We start from the raw sequence: 20,346 nt of genomic DNA, 5'->3' as shown, positions 1-20,346 counted from the left end.
AAGTATCCGAGGTTTACGCGACAGAGTCGGTTTACTGTGGGCATAGTCGGGACCCACTAACACTTCCTTCACTGCACAGCCCTAGAACTGAAGGGACAGTGCTCGTCATTATCCTTAGATTAGACATAATCTCACGGACATACTCTTTTATTTGTATTCAAGGTGCTCCAGAAAGCTGAAATCGCTAGACCGGCAATTGCGCAATTAAGCGGGCTAAACAGTTTCCGAGTCTCTCGGTTCACGGAAAGCGCAACCGAAGTACGATTTATTTGCAACACTATTGGTGCACTAGGAGGGGCAAGGAAGAATACGTCTTTGTCCCCGTCTAATTCGCGGAACCTGTACAAACTGCACGGCTGTTATAAAATGAGTGCCCATGCTAGGCATTGTTTGTTTCATGAAGAAAGTCTGCAAGAGGAAAGAAATTATCAATGGCAACAAATTTTACTCGCTGCTTTCTTGGTTTCGGCACAGCGATAGCATTTACAATGTTTCTGACGGTTACGTGACACCGGCACAATAATAATTCTTTTTTTTTTCGAAACTTGCAATGTTCTCGTAACTGAGAAAAAAAGTTATTTCAGCTTTAACGATTCGAAATCGTATAACACAAATCTTATATTCAACGTCGGCGCTTGCCCAACTTGTATTTTTTCCGAACTTTGTAATTAAACTTTAGTGCAGTATGTGTTGTTCAACCACTATCCATGGACTATATTGTCCCGAGTTGTGAAACAACTGTAGTAAATTAAAACGTAGAAAAGCATGCACAGATCACTTCTCGAACTTATGTCGCTTGCGAAGCTAGTACCAACGCCATCGTCCTGCTGTCACCAGCAGCACCTTGAAGCGTGGCTCACAGTGCAACCCTGTGTGACGTAGTAGAACAGCGTTAAATAAAGCTTCGCTATATACGGCGCGATAAAGCGGTCCGTATCGCCACTGCTGCTTAAGTGACTTCGCGTTGGATCGGGAGCAGCGCAAAGCGCCACTCGACATCAGATCACGGGGAAAGGGAAGCGCAACAGCTGCGTCATGTTGCTACAGCCAACTACGTCGCACAAGGTTGGACGGCAAGCAGCGTTGCGTGGTGCCGCGTGCGCAATCAGGTAAATTGGACGAATAATTTGACGCCAGTTCTTTCGGTTTCAATGGCCGTTTTGAAATGTACAAACACGTAACTAGACTTTTATAACGATTCCCTTCAGCATTCATTTCTATACAAACATGTGCCATGAAGTTCGTCATAAGAAGCTAACTATTGTAATTTGATGAACTAGTAAATGAATTGCCGTTTTTTTATTTTTTGCTATTAATGTTCACCTGCGCTGATAATATTTCTATAGTGACGGGACTCCTGTAACCTGTGTGGGCTCTTCTCAAAAACAGTGCTACACTGCAGCATGAAACAAAATGAACGTACTTCTCGCGAAGCCGTAGCGTGTCCTTGAATGTGTCTGGCAGATTCTTGCGAAACGTTTCAGGTATTATTAGCGACAGCAGCAGAGAAGCGATGACTAGAACCATGTCGACAAGAGTGGGGACCCAGGGGTGTGTGAGCCTTCCCTGAAAAAGAAATAAATACATAAAAAAGACGGAAATTGATATTCACAAAGCTCTCTTTTCATCAGGCCTCCTTCCCACTCGCTCACCACCTTCGCCAAAAATGTCCAGCATAAATATCGGTTAGAATGAGCTCTTACGAACACTTCTAGCCCTAAGAGCTTTTTTTTAAATATGGGTCTTGGTTCGTGTAAAGGCTATTATAGCAAAATATTGCTGCCAGCATTTTTTGAAGTCCGGGATTCCGAAGTCTATGGCCTTCATTTAACGCGAAACATGCAAATTGGAACATGTAATGATCAGTATTCGTCGAGGTCGCTCACCAAGTCCTTGAAGAAGGGCGCAACGATTGCACCCGCCCTGCTGGCTGTGAGGGCGCTTCCCAGAGCCACCGCCCTCACCACGGTGGGGAAGCACTCGGTCATGTGGACGCACAGGGTGCTGTAGGCACAGTGGACGGCCAGCTTGCCCACCATCACCAGGCACAGTTGGAGCCACACCATGTCTGCGAGGGCCAAAGGAGGGGACGCTCGTTTTGGTAATAACACTCCTCTTAATGAGACGGTGGACACGGCCGTAGGCAGTTGCGGCCGCATACGCTGGTCAAATAAGTTAGAAGAATATACAGATGGAGTGCAAACTAAAAGGTGATTTATTTATTTAAAAAAAACAGGCCACTCAGAATTCTTGGCAGTACAACAAAAGCCACGGACGCGCGTGTGTGTGATACGTGCGAAACAGGGGCCAGATTCACAAAGCTTTTCTCTCGTAAGTGCTCTTTGCCATTGGCCGGCCTCCATAGACAATAATATGTATTGCATCCGGATTGGCTGAAATTCTTTCTTACGAAGAATTCTAGCGTAAGAAGGTTTTGTGAATTAGGGGCCAAGCAGACCACGTGACGGAGGCGGGGTGCTAGTCTACTATGAAATAAAAGGGAGTTTTAAGAATAGTATATCCAAGCGGCATAGGGTGTAAGCAAAAACCCTGTGTTGGCGTTATTTCGTGTTGTATTATCGTTCGGCTGACAGCGCCCTCTAAATTTGCTTCGAATATTTTTAGAGATCTGCAGCCATTGTGTGGTCGCCGCAGGATGCGGGCCAGGTTGTGTTGGAAAGAGCGCGCTATCTTAATCGCCATGGCCAGGCTTCGAAAAATACGCCCGCGGCAGCGCTGGCCATGTCCTTTATTTTCTGTGCCTTGCGCATCTTACAACTTTCGTAGAGGAGGCACTGTGACCTGTTGTGCTGGGTTGTGGGCGTGACAAATTTTGAGGCGAGGGAAGCTCAGAGTAAAATTCACATTGAAGAACGACTGAGTAATATGAAATAAAGTAAATGGGTTGCGAGAGGTGTTCGAGTATTTGTACAGGAAAAATATGGACTCACGGTGGCGGAAAAGAACTACATAGGAAGCTCATCAGCAAGTATACGACCAGTATAGTAAGCAACATGGCAGCAAAGAACGTCAAGCGGAAAGTCCGAGAAGCTGAGATAATCTCATGGGTGGCAGCAATGGAAAAGAAACCTGCTATGAGTAACTACCTAAGAAATAAAAAAAAACGTAATCAGGAAAGAAACAATTTATGGTAACTCAAAGGGAAGCTCTTTACTTTTCTAACCGTGATCAGGACGCCTCAGAACGCGTAGTTCTAAAGCGAGCTAGGTACAGCAAGAAAGAAGAAGCAAGTGCTTGCTGCGGTAAAGCTAGGAAAACGAGGAAACATGTTTTATTAGAATGTGAAGATATCTGCCCAGCAGTCGGCTTAGGCTCCTCTGGCCTCCTTCAAGCCCTTAGGTTCAGGGATAGCAGGGGGAAAGTAAACAAGTACGATACGTAGATTAGTTAAAGGTGATTGGAGGTTTGGTAGCACAAAAGTAAAGGAACTGCAAACAACGGAGGCGTGCAAAAAGAAAGTTCCCAGCAGTGGTTCAGAAAGTTTGGTACTGGGAATTCGTTGTGTGTTAAAAAAGACAAAAAAGACCGGTAGGACATTAGGCAAAATAAGAACACCAGCTTGGTGGCGCAACCCACCGCCCCGCCTGAAAGGCGACGCTCATATCCATCCATCCATCCATCCATCCATCCATCCATCCATCCATCCATCCATCCATCCATCCATCCATCCATCCATCCATCCATCCATCCATCCATCCATCCATCCATCCGATCCATCCGTCCATCCGTCCGTCCGTCCGTCCGTCCATCCATCATGGAAAAAAGTATTTCCGTCTACCAGAATGACCTGGCAGCTAGACGCAGTAAGAACACCGCGCTGTGTGGAAGCACGGACGTTCTTTCGTAGCCTCAGAGATAACTGAGGCCACGGTTCCTTCCTTTTTCGCCAATCTGCTCCACGAGGGCCTGTAGTGTGCTTCGAATATTTTATTGGTGAAACACGTCAAGTGACGGCGCAGCTGACTCAGGAGAAAATGACATTGATAAAGAGATGCCACCAGTCGCGATTGACTATTGCTGTGTTTGCTTACTTTGACTAGACCTAACTTCTAGTTGTTCTATAAGTTGCGTTTTTTAAATTTTGCTTTCGGCAAATGGTTTGACATGCAAATTAAGGTTAGGTTAAGTTTACAAACGAAAGCGTCACTCCACCTTCTTGCTCCTTCTAATTTATAATTTCTAGATTTCAATTAAATGGACAAGTAATCCCTCCTATGTTTTGATCGTTATCACTGTCTGTTGGCCTTATGCGGTTGTGACTTACGATAACCGGGTCCCTCTATTCCCCTTCTTCTTATTCATTACAGATATGCCGGAGCCACTCAATGAAACTGGACCCATCAACCTACGCTTTCTTTTATTCCCATACTGCTGTCTACATGCCGCCCGCTGAAGTGTGTAGACGCTATTGCAGATCACTGTCCGTTCGGGGCAATCACAAATGGCCACGCTCCTGGTCCAGCGAGCCGGTATTGTCAACGTGCAATGCTTGTTAATCATAAAAAAAATTATGAGCATTTTCTTCAAGTGCTGATCAAGTTGTGTCGGCCTTCGCTCTGAGTATTGTCGGCCACAAATAAACAATAACATCAGGAAAACTAAAAAAATGAGGCGGCAATAGCATCTTCTTCATGTAGTTACTGATTAAAACTGTTCTCTGTCGGAATGCGTAGTGATGAACCGTATCCTCCAGTCACTTCCTAAAATTTAATTTTCCTTAAAAACGCTGTCTAGCAGACCTGTGTTACAAAAAATTCATTTTCCGGTTTCGCTATCGGGTTCATGTAAGCCAGTTCGCAAAAAATAGTGTCGATTACGGCTCTTGGGCGTCCACCATCACGGCATATGACAGACAATAGCTTCTTTCATGCAGCACCTTAGATGATAAAGTTCACAATCAGCAAACATAATCGAGTGCCATCTTCGGGACTTCTTAGGTTTATGGGGACGTCTCAGTTCTAAGCACCCTCGGCGTTTGGTGTAAAACCACTGACAGTACTTATTTCACCTTTCTATTCGTCTTGTCACACGTCACTCTTCGAAGCCGTACACTTTTTGCAGGACAAGGCGAACGCCCCCGATTGTGGTATGCTTAGATAAAACAGCCGGTTTGCGAAAAAAAAAAACGGCGTTGCTGGTTAAGGCAGGTAAGGTATGGTTAAATGGGACTCAACATGGTAGGTTGGAAGCAGTACGCATCCAGCTACTTTATATCACTTATAAAAAAACTATTACCTCGCTTTAAAAATTAATAAATTTAAAAGAATCAAAGTACCAATAACAAGAACAAACAGGCACTTTATTATGTGCAAACAGTTACGCATAAAAAAGGAAGTGGGGGAGGAAGACAAAATACCAACAAAAAAGACGAATAACTGCGTAAAACTCTTCTTAATACAGGGTGTTTTAGTTAGCTTGGGCCAACTTTAAAGTATGCAAATGCTATGTAGATGGACAGAACCAAGGTAATGTTTGCCGTCTCTTAGAGATACTCAAGATATTTTTTTGCATTCCGACTAATTAGTTAATTAGTCCTAATTAATTATTCAAGTTCTGAAATATTATAATTAGATTAAAAGTGTCAATGAGAAAGTTGTAGAGCAACATGAAAAACTCCCGATACAGTTTCTGTTGGTCAATACGGGCTACATAAATGTGTTTTTCGGAACGTGAAAGAAGCCCGCGAATACACGCAATATTGCCGCGCGAATGGCCGCTCGAGGCACCGTGCGTGCATTCGCGGGCCTCTTTCACGCTCGGAAAAACACTTATCTATCACGTATTGAGCAACAGAAAGCTGTATCGGGAGTATTTCATGTTGTTCTACAACTTTCTCATTGACAATTTTCATCTAATTATAATAATTGAGAAGTTGATTAATTATTTAGACTAATTATCCAATTGGGTTGAATGCAAGAAATATCTTGAGTATCTCCAAGCGACGGCAAATAACACTGCCTTGGTTCTGTCCAGCTACATAGCATTTGCATATTTCTAATGTTTGGCCCAAGTTAACTGAAACATCATGTATATTTTGAGCGCACGTCGTTGCAAATAAAGAAGTCTTTCTCTGCAATGAAAGCTGTACTTTCAAGGCCACTAGCTCTCCATGGTCGAAGTATCATTGCCGAATGACAATATATGATTGTTAAGAGCCCTAAGCAAGAAGTGCAGCTGTTGCCTTTCCGGGACAAACAGGGGGCAGTTCAGCAACGCGAGAGCTACACGCACTCGTCCGGCCACTCAACACGCACACGACGCGTAGTTTGCACGACGGATTTTGAAAAGATGTCACTGTGCAATGTCTTAACTTGGAAGTCGACTAGCTCTGAAGGCACGGTACATGGCCGTTTCACCTGATGCCGTCTGCACGCAAGAGATTTGGCCACGCAATATTTGTGGAATTACCACCTGGTGCTTCAGCCTTTGGCCACCGAGGCACATGCACAAGAAGGGACAGGAAACTACTTAGCACCCCTACCTCTTGTCTCTTTCTATAAATGGCTCCTGGCTGTTTTGTGTCAAGATATTGGGGTCAATGGAGCGCCAGTACACTGATAACCTCGCAAGGGTCCCCGCGTGCAGCCGTTGTGTACAAGTGGTAGCAATGAACTCGCTCTCTGCTTTTCTTCTAATGATGTTCTTTATAAACTGCGCCGTATTGAAAGTTTGGCGGCTGAAGTGGTGGCTATACCAAAACCATTGGCAAGAGAAAATAACGGGACACAAAGAAGCGAGGATAAAAATGAAAGATAAACTTGGGAAAAACACTGCAAAAACAAGTTTGCAGACAAAGAGGCACAACCGAAAAGAAGAAATAAGAAAACTGCACGCTATGCTTTCTTGGTCGACTTTATTTGATGTGCACTTCGATTGTTTTCATATGAAGCCCTTGCGAAGCTTCCTGAGAATATTTCAAATATTAAGCCAACTCTCATAATATCACATTGGGTGATATCCGTTAGGCTAACGTAGGGAATAAACAGAAGGGATTGCGAAGCGGCTACTATAACAAGGCACATCATTCATTTCTCGTTATTCACGTACATATCTCAAGGAAATGCCTGCGGGCGTTATTAACTTCTTTCTTAGGGGCCAGACAGAAAGCGAAATGCGTTGAATGAGATCTAAGAAAAACTGTGGCCCCACAAGTGTTGAAATAGGTGAAATGATTAAAGGTGAAGCTTCGCTGGCACATTTAACCCGAAAAAGAGTTGAACCCTGCCATGTTCTATACATCTTATTAGCGAGAAACTAGGAGAGTCCAGCAGAGTGACGCGTTTGATTGTTTCATTTACGAAGTGCTGTTACGCCGGCGACGCCCACGCTCGCTGGGGAGCTTCCATGAATCCCGACGGCGACAATAATGTAGTATCAATATATGTTATCTTATTGCACAAGAGTGTCTTAGCAGTCCTCAGAACGAGCAGAACTTACGTAACACCTAATGGGTTTTGTTTCGTGATAGAGAGCAGCGTAATCCGTTATGCTTGAAATGCAGTACATTATCGACCACAATCGCTGCGGAGCTCCACAGGCATTTTCGTCTTAATGTAGTTACGTCGGCGAGAACCTACATTTCTCTTTGCTTTTAATGCGATTAGCATTCTTGGGATACTTTCATTTGGTTTCCCGGTCACTTGCGGTCGACTGAGGACTCTCCCTCTAACCCTAACGAGAGCGCGCACGAGTCCGCGCGAGGACTCACTGACCGCGCCGCCTCCACAGTCCCCCCACCCCGCGGGGAACCATTGCTCACGTATAATGAGATCACCAAGCATTAGTATCTGTCAAGACGGGTATTGCCCCTCCCGCACCCTGCCTTATGCAGGGCGCGGGCGGTGACTCTTCGACTTATACAAGCTCGTGCGTATCCTAACCTTGAGGTTCTTCACGCTATATACCCTGCAAGGTATCCCAGTGCGGACTGCTCTGCCTGTGGACTAACGGCAACCTTGAACCATGTGTTGTGGGAGTGTGGAGCGCTCCGCTTTCAGTGAGGATAGGTGGACTGCGCTTTTGGGCAGCCCCGAACTCCACGACCAAACCCTGGCCGTCCAGAGTGCCCGCGATCGGGCCGTCAAGCTTGGCTTGGCGGTCCCTACGTGGGACTAGCCGGGGGACACGGGGTCTCCCCGGCATCTTCTCTGGACATAAATACAGTTATTTCGCTCACTCACTTTCCAAAATGTTTTTCCGCCAACTTGGGCAGATCATCGGGTTGCTGTGTTCAGAAAACCGTGTTTGAAACCAACCGTTGGACAAACTTGGTTCACTGAGTATGCGACACTGGGCATGTGCTGCTCTTCGATGACAAAATATCTTTCAAAATTTGTTCGATACTGGGTGTTATCGAACACGCGTCATATATATTCAGACAATCTTGTTTGAATATATATTCAGACACGCGCCACGCGTTGACTTCACGGCGGCCCCGCTAGATGCCGCAACGTGTCCGGAGTGATGCGCGTGCATGCAACGCCGCATACGTGCATGACGCATTTCGGTGGTAGCAATACGGTGTATCGGTACATTTCTTCAATGCGCAATAACGTCGACATTCACCATGAGGTGGGTTCTGTCGGAATTTTCAAGAAATTTACAGCCACGCTCAGCAAAGTGTGATACTTTATACGGCAGCATGTCAAGGTTGACGTTTAAAGTATCACACAGTAGCACACCATACGTTGACCCTGGCATTTCACGTTACCTTTATTTACGTTTTATTACCTGGCGATGCACCAGTCGACTGAACGTCGATATTTCAAAAGTTCTTCGAAGTACCGAGGAAGCATGTTGTCAGTGAAAATATAGCGCTGCAGTGTAAACTGACCCATGTAATAATTTATTTTCTATGCTGTGGATGATCTACAACATGCGAAATATTGCGGGCTGAAGAGCCAACTATATCAAAACTATTGCTGAAAAAGCGAGTGTTCCCCCTGAGTATAGTACTCACGCCGTTTAGCGGAAGGCTTCAGAGTAACAGATTCAACATAAGGATCATCAATGCCCACCAATACATGGATTTGTGTTGCGCTCCAGTCGCAATGCGGTTGCAGCGTTCGGGAATCGTACCCTCGAAATGGGGTTTGGTAGAAGCTACTACATACTGCCGAGTTGCAGCTGCGGTTCAAACTATGCAGTCGCAAACCACTTTTAAAAGGTGACGCTTTTCAGAATATGTTGAAGGCTGGCTGAACCATTTATTTTCATGGTTGTAACAAGCGAAACCATAAAAACCATTCTCTACTTTCAATGTGAGTTCAAGCTTCTGTTGAGAACGCTGTCTTTGCTTATGTTGTTATTTGAAAAGATTATTATAACATCGGAGACTAAAGCAATATTGGCGTTAGGTGTTACGGCAATAAATATCCTGAAATTTGAATGGCCGGTTCTCCAGATGAGATATGCACAGTCCCGAACAGTAAAAAAAAAAAAAAAGTTGCAGTGGCTTAGCTCGGCTATGCCAGGATATACGTAGCGTTAGCAAAGGTTCAGCTGATTATTCTTAGCTTTCCTGGTTGTCTAGATTGTCAAGGATTAGCTTGATTGTCATGCTTACTGCTGCTCCAATGACACACACGCGGTATACGTATTATGTGGCACATGTATTCATTCCTCCTACGCTCAACCGCTAATTGCCAGGCAACTACTTCGGGATCCGATGAGTCAAGCTTCTCCGTTCTTCTGCGCTGTTGAGCAGCATTTGCGCTGTCCTTCTCCATGGCTATACCACACTGGCAAACGCCAGTCAGAAGCGCAGCGGCTCCAGCGCAGTGTCAGACAGCGACTGGCCAGCGAGCGCGCGCTGGCGCCAGTGCGTCTACCACGGCTACGACGTCACTCCTCTGGAATGCGCAGACCGGCGGCGGTGAGTCGCGCGCGGCGGAGTGCGCGAGAGGTGCCGGCTCCGGTGGCTCCGGTGCGCAAGCCGTGTGACATCACTGATCCTTGCGCATGCGCAGCACGGCTCTTGATGTGCCGCGCGAAACGGGCTTGGCTAGGCCAGTGTAGCTAACGCTACAAAAAAAATGTCCCACCGAGTTCTATATGAAACACCTGGGCGCCGAGTTATGGCGGTTGGGAACAGCGTCAATTAACAGCCGTGAGTTTATTGGGCCAAACATAAACTGTGTTGTCACGACCCTCCAGCATGATTCGTGTAAACCACGAGGCCCTTTCAAGAATACGAACATGACCTGCCACGCTATCTAGTGGCTATGTAATTTTGCTGCTGAGCACAAGGTCGCAGATTCAAATCCCGGCCCTGCGTTTCGCGTTCCGGTGAGGGCAGAATGCGATAACATTCGTGTATGTATTCGTGCTGTGAATGTATGTTACAGAGCTCCAAGTCGTTAAAATTAATCTGGGAGTCCTCGACTACAGCGTCTCGCATAACTAGTCTTTGAGACGTTAAAATAGGCCAATCAGTGAGAACGGAAACTCGCACTTACGGGGCGGTACGAAGATAAGGGCGCTGCACACGAGGATGGTCGGAATGTAGAGCAGGTAGTAGATGGTGCGTCGGGGAACATAGTTGATGAGCAGCACGTTGACCAGCATGACGGGTAGCTCGAGCAACGACACAAGGAAAAAGTTTATGAATGGGTTACCGCCGAAGTCGGTGATCTTGTAGATGAGGTCATAGTACACCAGGACCACGACGGCACTGCGAGAGAGAGAGAGAGAGAAAACAAAAACGCACGCATGCAGCAAGGTGATGTCAAGCGCCGTACGTGCTACATCTGTGGAATGAAGGAGCAACATGTATACATATCGCAGTCGTTTGAGTTGTGGCGCGTCTGGTGTCAAAGTACACGTCTTAGCGCTTGTTTATCCATCGGGGCAATTCCGTAAGTGGATCGCCTCCGAGATCACATGCGCAGGTTGTGCGCAATCTGGGAGTCCACGATGAGATTGACGAAGAGCGAGGCTCCTGAGGTGGGGGCGCTGATGTTAATTTCCCACTGACGGAGCTGCTCTCGAGGCTGATTGTTTTATAGCGCTGCGCACATGAAATAAATCAATTGCAATTTTTTTACTGCCAGCACCTCAGGCTTACGAGAAACGGGTAGCCTTATGCAAGTAATTCTTGCACATTTGAATGAGCTTGCACAATAAGAGGCATGGCAATTGTTCCCACTGTTACTCCGTGTATCCATTAAGTGCACAGTCATTCAGCTGCTTTGTGAAAGGGGTAAGCCGATGCAGTGTCTTATACAATGTTACAGGGGTCCCTATCAACCCCCTCCCCCCAAAGAAAAAAAAATATAAAAAGTTAAGTAAGATACAGCGTTGCTTGCCCCGGGAGAACTTTCGCCGATTCGATTCTATTAAGCAAAAAATAAAAACATCTAATTCGGGAGTGCCGTGTTCAAAATGCCACTTACAATTGTACGTATGCCGCAAGAGTGATGACGGCTATTTTCCGCTTCCGGAACAAGTCAACGATGGATGATTTCCTCTTCTTTCTCTCCTGCGAGTGAAATAACGAGTCCTTTTACAGAGATTTGATGGCACAATTTACATGCATTAATCAGCGCTTTTTCTGCCACAGCGGGGGCATGCTCTAAATAAATCTGAACGATTGGAAATTATTACGCATTATCGGCAGAGGAAAGCATTTGGCAAGGTAGCTCGACATACACGATTCGCCAAACACGTAAAAGACTCTCAGATTCTCATGCAGCTACAATTTTTCACTAGCGCGATGAACAGGAGGTCTAAATATACAGCCGACCACACAAGTTTTTGGAGCGAAAGAACCAGCGCAGTAAATTTCTTCTCTACATTGCCACTGAGCCTGGAGTAGCCTGGAGTTTAAGTGAGAACTGTATTAATTGTACTGTGCTACCTTTAAAATCGAGGATGACTACATCAGCTGTACGACAAAAGTTTTTTTTTGTAAAAAACTTTTAAATGCAATGCTTTGACCACTTTTGCGGGAGAGGGCATGTGGACACCATTGAAAAGGGGAGTAAAGTTTTTGCCTGCCTCCGACTGAAATTACTTAGTTCAACAAACTTTCCGCTTTTGGTGTTCAGTTGAGCAGTAAGCAAATGAATGTACATCGCAGAGTAACATATATTGTATACGTACGTGCTTACACGACATAAAAGGCACGCCTGATTCCCTGATGTGCCAACAATAGGTCATTCCTAAATGTTACCAGTGACGTTTCTTTATCTATTTGTTTTTCTCAGAACACAGGTGTCTTTAAATATTAGATCAAATTATTTTACGGCGTAGGTTGTGAAACAAGCGATGCGCATTACGAGCATATGCGAGCACAGAACTTTAAATTCTTTTGCATTAGATAGAGCACTAAAACGAAAATGTATGTGTAAGATGGATACTGTGCGTGTCCTAATCTAAGGGTGCATAACGACGACATCAGAAATATTTTTTTTACTGGTTCAGCTGTTTCCAAATTTTTGTATGTGATGACACGTCATTAATTGTTCACCAGTCTAGATTACACCCGCACGTTCGTAATTTTTTGTTGTTGTTGATGAGGCTATTTATCAGCGAAATGAGTTATCGAGTGGCTCACGTCATCGAAATATTTTATCTCAATACGCAAATGGGAATAAAACATGTAACGGGCATTCGGCTGTTTGTCGAAGAGACCTACAACTCAATATTAGTGTTTCAGCGCAGAATCCAGAAAGGAGCACATAGACACACGAACGGAACAGGCGCCTCTTCTGTTCGTGTCTCTGTCTGCTTCTGCCTGGGTTCTGCGCTAAAACACTAATAAGTATGGATTACTAACTAGCCCGAACGAACGCTTTGCCCAGATACAAATCAAAATATGACATCTATGGTCATTGGGCACACTTACAAGCTCCACTTTCTCCTTGGTTTCCAGAACTATTTTGGATATGTCCTTGACTTGGACGTTGTTCTTTTCGGCGATTTTTATGAGCAATCTCTCCGCGTCCTCGGATCGCTCGGCGATGAACAACCATCTTGGTGATTCGTCAAGATAACTGAAAGTGGCATACAGGTAATTTCTCAGGCACAACACCACATAATGAAGCAACAGAAGGCGCCACACGGCGCATCATGATTACCTATGACTATAAATTACAGCCATAACTTAGACGAATGCAGTGGAAGATGCGTCACCTGAGCTTGTCTCTAATTCCGAGATTCCGAGCGCTACCTACCATCTAGACCCGCTGCGTTATACCTATGCAATACATTTGGTTCGTTACGAAACACCCGGGCGAAATGCGGACACATTGAGACGACAAACATACGATAGCGAACGAGCGAAGACTTTCAACTTTAGTGATGAACTCCAAGAAGGCTAAATGGTTCACTTATAGCTGAGGAAACCCCTGCTTACAGATTAAAACTAGAAAGTATGCACGAAGCAAAACACAGACATCCACCGTGTACGACGATCAACAGCAAAACTTGACAGCCTATCAATTTGCACACCACATTCTATCACTACCGATGATGCAACGGAAAAAGATAACGAAAACGCACAGGAAAAAATATCATTGCTAAAAGCAGCGACAAGTATTTAGACAATACACATAGACAGCCAGTATAAAAAATGCCTAAAAGCAAACCAACAAGCAACACACCAAACCAGGGCCGCTTGCTTGTATGTTTTAGTGCCTCAAGAGACTGACTACTAATCCGAAACTTGTTTCTTCGTCACGCTACTTAACATTCTTCTGGTTTTTGCTTATTAGTGTTCAAAGCTATGTGGAAACTTTGCCAGTTTAGGTCCTCAATTGTTTGTTGTAAGCAGTCGCAAGCGTTGCTGAACAGGAAAACAACAAAAGGGTGCCACTGGATTAGTTCGCACTGCAACAGCGCGAGAAACGAGGCTGACACAACACGAGCGCTGACCACCAACTGGTGGTGTCTTATATATATATATATATATATATATATATATATATACAAAGGCAGGAAGCAAGGACGGTAGCCATAGTCACAACCACAAAGGATGCAGGCTGCGAGTGTATCAGTCACCATCAGTCACCATAGGGGCAAGAGCTTCGGCCAGCCGTGAACTAACGCCAACTGCAGCTATCAGCCGGCCAAATTTAAGGCACTTGTCAAAAATTAGACCAAACGACACACAATCGTTAGTTTTAGGAGAGCGGTCGTTCCGCTAACATTTCACGCACACCGCTGTCTGCATGAACTGCGTTGATGCCGCTTATTTGACAAGCGGCTCGAGGGTATACAAGCCGAGCACCCGATCACTCTGCCCCTGAGGCACCCGTTCCAGTACCGTGTGACTATTCGTCCATTCTAAATTATTATAAGGGTACCCGAAGAAAATACTCTCTCCCCCCCCCCCCCCCCCCCATCGCTCACTCACCAAAGCGGAGGCTACCAACTGGAGACTTAGCCAGCCCCAACCTCCACCTCCTCAGCAAAATCCACCCCACGGCATACCCTTCACGCCGCCCGTGGTGTTCCGAGAAAGCCACTTTATTCCACATTACATGGGCGTGTCGTGCAATTACTGCCTTACCCCCCATCCAACACCCGAGCGCGGAGCGGTGGGAGTCGCTGTTACCCAGCGAGGCCTTGGACGATCAGCTTAGCCTGATTGACAGGGCACGCAGGGCGGCGACGGCGAGCGGAGCCCTGGACTGAGGGCCCCCCCACCGCGACACCAAGAGCCTCCGATCTTCAAAGACTCACCGCGAATCTTACCATCGCTGAATAAAAGTTTCCATCCATTGACAAGCGCTTTTTCCAGAGACGCGGGCCACGCGCTCTCCGTATGCCTGTATAACGACAAAGCAACCAGTAGACGCACCCTAACGCTCCGCTAAGACGGCTTCGTAGCGGAGTGTGGGCAGCGTTCTTCGTTCCGCTGCCGTCATGAACATTGTGCGCACGCGCATTAGCGTTCCCGCAAGCGTTCCGTTGACTTTTTCTCGCATTCCGTCTTTTTTCTTGTATATATTTTTGTTCGTCGAGTCTGGGTTCGTGTTGTGGGGGACTCATGGCTCGTTCCTCGGGCTCTTTCCAGGAAAACAAATAAATAGCATCTGCTAGCTGCATCTTGGCGAGATATTCCCCGGGCCGGGAATTCTCGCACGTAATCTTTCCCAATCGGGCACCTAGGTGCTTGCCTGACACTCACTTACATAGCGTTAACGGAATGCGGTCTGAGAAGCTGCTCTGCTCACGAGGACCCGTATTCACACAAACCGCTTCCGGCAGAATTGTTCGCAAGAGAATATTCCGACCAGCGATAATGCTGGACATATTATTAGCCAAGGCCAATGTGCAAAAAAAAATACTATGCGGAGAAAATTCTTTGTAACTTCGGTCCCAGATATTATTTTGTTTAAAGAGTGCACAAAGTGAAGCATACCTGAGCAAATTGATGAGTTGGTGAGTGTTAAAGCACGATAGAGGGCGTGTACGCACCAAAAAAGAAAATAAAGTATAGCTGGTTCAAGGAATTTTCCTGAAAATCATATTTGAATAAAAGAAAGTCTCTTTCTTACCATGGCCAAGTCTCTGGTGCGGCTATTCTTCACAAAAAGAAAATTTCGCGTCTATTACATTTTTGAAAGTGGATGTACAGTACCGCGAAGCTGTTGCCGACGTTATACAAGCACAACCGACGTAAGACAAGCACCACCACCCCAACTGATTTTAGACGATGATAGACAGCCACAAACCACTGATGTAATAGTTTTGCTTGGACAGTGTTTGCCGTAATGTCGATTACGGTCGCAACACTCACTGTGCGACAGGTGCAACGGCCAGAGCGACCACGCATCGAGGACAGATGCATTGTGTGCACACGCACGTCAAGCGCGCACGCACGTGTGCCGAAGGTCCGCATACATCCTCATTCTTCTAGGCCCTCCGCCGAGCGCAAGTGCCTTATTGATCTAATGAAATTTTTGAAAGTAAATTGCATCAGAAAATACGTAAAGTACGACTTACACACATGCTGCAGGCATGATAGCTTCAGATTTTCGAATATACGAGAAAACACAACTCTGTTGGGCGGAACCTCAAAGACAAAGTCCTTTTCCAGCTGTCATAGGAGGTCTGTCAGAGTGGCCGAGGCCGCTACGTGGCGGTACTGTTTTAGGGTGAGGACGAGCCAACGAAAACTGCCGACCAACTAAAGGCTTACCGCTTCGCTGTAAAAGAAAATAAAACACAATTGTCCTTGCTCCCCTATATAAAAGCGCTTTTTGACCACTACTGCTTCGACGCGATGAGCATGGTGAAGTCAGTTGGATTGTTTCTGTTGCTTATTACCTGTAGAGAAATGGGGAAGTAGGGTACTCATCGTTCTGAGGTTGAATGGAAGCTCCTTCCCACTCTCTATTGCGGCTACAGACCCGAAGCAGGTAGTTTCTAGAAGTTACAACGTCCCGTGTTATGCTATATGCGGCTGCTGTATACAAAGCTAACGAGCACACAGACGCTTAGCGCTCGTGGTGCAAGTGAATTACAGCGGCTGTAGCCTGTAAGATAGCAGTGTGTTTGCGCGCCAGAATCCACAGCTTACTACGCGAGTAGAGACGACGACTCGCAAGGCTGAGTACTCACAAGGCTGTGATGAGCATGGCGACGAGGGGAACGCTAATGAGTAGCTGTATATGGACCCAGTTGGTGACCAGGTAGGCGATGCCGGGTAGCAGCATGAGGCCCACCACCCAGCCAGTCTCCTGCACCATGGACACCATGGCACGCTTGCCCGGAGCCACGCATTCGATGGCTGTGGAGGGAGCAGGACATGTGACTTTTAACTCTGTCATGCGCAAATGTTTGTTACATTGAGAAACCTGTATAACCTTGAAAAATAAAACATTGTAAGAGAGATTGAAAAAAAAGGCACTGTAAAGTAAATTTAAAGGTTATTTGATGAAAACAAAGATGACAAGGTGGACTGGACACGTAACTATCAAGTTGGAATGGTTGGCTGTATACCCCGCGGAAACCTTGAAGACCACTCCTCAAGCACAAATCAAGAAAGTAACTTCCGCATGCCCGTGCTTTTCTCGATGGCCTGTTCCTGTCTTTAGAATTTCCATACCACCTTGACTTTCGAATGCTAAGAGGCTCATACCTGTTCCTGAGCCAATGAAAATGTTCCTCCCGGAAGCCTCAGAGCAGAGCTGAAGAGTTAGTGCTGTTCGAAATTGGAAAAATATGATTGAAGAACAGCGTATATTTAAGGAAAAACTACTGTAGGGGAAAAAGGCACTGAGTGGTGGTCAGTCATCTTAAGAGAGAGAGAGAAGTGATAAGGAAAACATACTTCACCAAACAGCGCAAGAACGGGACACCGAAAAGGAGCACACGACACAGGCGCTGACTTACAAGAGAATGTTCTGTTGGAAGTCCGCACATCCCTTTGCGCTGTTTGATGAAGTATGTGCTCATACAAACAAGCCCGGTTAGACACCATTTTGATGATAAGGAAAAGGCGGCAGGTAATCCAGGTTGAGCCCAGTTGGGCTAACCTGCACTGGCAAAGGGGTGAAAGGGTTGCATAAAGGTGAGAACAAGGAAAAAAGAAACGTTCACAGCACGCACGTATACAAACACACACACACACACACACACACACACACACACACACACACACACACACACACACACACACACACACACACACACACACACACACACACACACACACACACACACACACACACACACACACACACACACACACACACACACACACGCGCACACACACACACAGACACTGAAGCTTTCATCGTTCAGTTAAGGCAAGTCTGTTATCATCGCATGAAGAAGGACACTCCTATAACAGATGCTTTAAGCATGATAAACTCCCTGCACAATAAGAGAAAGCTGTACAGGGAGTTTCTCATGTTGCTCTACAATTTTCTTATTGACACTTTGATAATCAGGGCAGAACGTCTCAAGTTAGATAATTCATTACGATTACCTAATCAAATCTAAGTAACGAAAGTATTAATGACGCCTACTCCACTGTACTGGAAAGAATATGCACTAGGTTTTCTTCGAGTAACGCATTTGGTCTTTTTTTTAATTTTGGTGCATGATAGTTGGGACACCCTGTATAGAATGCACAGAGAGGGCAATTAGAGCGCGAGATTGCTCGTAACTGCCAGCGAAAAGGACACAATGTCTGCCTACTTATTAGGAAAGAAAGAAGAGAGACAGAAGTTGATGAAGGAAGAAGGGGAAGCAAATACTAAAGAAAGGAACTCCTTCGCAGTAAAAACAGTTGATGTCCCGCGCCCGTCATGAATATTAACTTGTGTTAAACATTCTTTTTGGGCGCAAAAGGAGATATTCAAACGAAGGTCACACACAGAGCCGTTGTATGTCTCTTTTTGCGCCAAAAAAGAATGTTTAGCAGACCCCACCAACTTTTCCAAGAAGCCCTACTCAACTGGTGTTCTCATGAGAGAACTCGTGTTGACTCGTGACCGCTATTAACCTGTGCTGTGCAATCAGCGCGACTACTTTGTTGTCGTGTGCTGGGGAAGGTGCAGCCTTCGTCACAGCAGGCAGCTTCCTTCTTCCCCTTGCGCAAGAAACAGTTGGAAACCGGCAATTTGCTTACCTACTTGGCTGCGCACGATAAGGAGGCACTCCGCCACGACCTTTAGGTATTACAGAGGTGTCTTGTTCTGATGCGTGGCGACAGCACGTGCGTTCACGTGTCGCGTTGCCCGACAGCGTTTACCAACCCGGCTTATCTCTCGGCCGACAGCCGCACGAGGCCGGTTGAAGCACGTGATTGCGCTTGATTAAACCATGCAGCGCGCCTCTGCGCCGCAGCCCTCTATCTTACGTGTTACCATTTACAGGAGCTGTCATCGTGGTGTCTCGCTAACGTATAGGCTGAATGTGGCTCTCATGAGATAAGCAGAGTGAATCCGCGAGAGCGACTACCGTTGTAAGCACTCTGGATATACCAGCAACACTGCGAAGTTTGTGAAGGGTTCGTTGTACAGCTTTCGTGCATAAAGCTACCTACAATAACTGCTAGAGGGAACGCTGGCGTTGCAATCGTTCAGCCACTACGGGAATGATGGGTAGTACATGGAGTTGTATGATCTTCGTGCTTGTGGATTCAGACGTTTTTGTGGCTTCGTTTATTGAGCTTTACTCAATTTTGGATCAATTGATACTTTTTAAGTGCAGCAGACTCTGCGACCACGCACAATCGCTAATAATTGCAGTTGTTCAGCTTGTCGAGGTGGCCAAATCGAAAAGCGCCACCGTGTCAACGCGCTGCCTTGCCCGCGAGTAATTCATACGCGCGTTATATGCCTCTTGTCGATGCGCGTGCCTGTGGCGTAATGGTTTCAATATCGGGCTTCTGTACTACCGGCCCTGCGTTCCAATTCTGCCGTCGGAAAATTTTATTAATGTTTATTTAAGTATTATTACGCTGTAGTTTGTTCAAAATTCTGAGTTTACGAAGTCACGAAGACGTTTGAAGCCAAAACGATGAAGTTTAGGCAAAACCATGTACTCGCCATTCCCATGCTGAACGACCCTGCTTGCTGTTCCCGTAAACACTAGCGCCAGAGTTCCCTCAAGTAATTATAGCAGGAAAGTCTATGCTTTCATGCACCCTTAGTGCGTCGCACGCGCAGAGCCTTTGCGAGATGCAATAACATTGGGGGTCTATAGTGTGCATGCGCGGAACTAAGTGAACCACGGTGCGAATTACTTATGCATGCTATCTTTGGGAGTTAGTTGCTGCAGGCTCTGCTTGGCTTGCGCATCTATAGCGGCATGACAACAAGGCGCCGACCGCGGCGCTCCCCACTTGGATCCGAATTCACCCTGGATACAATTGCGCAAAATAAATGCTCACGATATGGTTACCGCTTAGTCCGAGAAACTATCAATTAGTGTTGTTTCTACACCTAATTTTATGATAAATTGTGTGATTTGTATGATAAATTCTATATGATGGCTTAGCAAAAGACGCCAGCGCTGCGGCGAAAGCGCTTCAATTTTGGTAAATCAGATGGCGGCAAAGAATTCTTAACTTACAAACATACGCGTAGCGACGTCGAAGCCGTTTTTCGTAGTTCTACGCAAACATCCTAGACGCTAGAGTGAGTTGCGCCCTCTCGCGTGTGAGTTCATAGGGGGGAACACCACTGCCGCGTCGAGCCGCGCTCCACGATTTTCGAAGGCTGTTTGCGGCAGACAGTAGGGCTCTTTTACAATTTCAAACAGGGTAAATCGACAATTTTGTAATTAGGTTCTCGAAATATTCTGTTACACTACATCCTGTATGTACCTTATACGTCGAGTCACGTGAAGCTGTAGAAGCGCACG

General features: G+C 46.0%; 1 protein-coding gene across 3 annotated transcripts in view; it reads right to left on the bottom strand.

Annotated features, from left to right (window-relative positions):
- Window positions 1-20,346, bottom strand: part of LOC119437747 (organic cation transporter protein) — a 186,908-nt gene that overhangs the window by 6,649 nt on the left and 159,913 nt on the right. For all 3 annotated transcript variants that reach the window (XM_037704725.2, XM_049660837.1, XM_049660838.1), the window contains 6 exons: window positions 16,591-16,759; window positions 12,869-13,016; window positions 11,415-11,500; window positions 10,479-10,693; window positions 1,887-2,068; window positions 1,424-1,566 (listed from right to left, as the gene is read on the bottom strand). In XM_037704725.2, coding sequence (XP_037560653.1) covers window positions 1,424-1,566; window positions 1,887-2,068; window positions 10,479-10,693; window positions 11,415-11,500; window positions 12,869-13,016; window positions 16,591-16,759 — 943 coding nt within the window. The remainder of the gene's footprint in view (window positions 1-1,423; window positions 1,567-1,886; window positions 2,069-10,478; window positions 10,694-11,414; window positions 11,501-12,868; window positions 13,017-16,590; window positions 16,760-20,346) is intronic.

Source organism: Dermacentor silvarum, chromosome 1, assembly GCF_013339745.2.
Source record: "Dermacentor silvarum isolate Dsil-2018 chromosome 1, BIME_Dsil_1.4, whole genome shotgun sequence".
NCBI classification, from domain to species: Eukaryota; Metazoa; Arthropoda; class Arachnida; order Ixodida; family Ixodidae; genus Dermacentor; species Dermacentor silvarum.
Note: the sequence above shows the minus strand (reverse complement) of the source record. Positions and strands in the feature narration are given on the sequence as shown.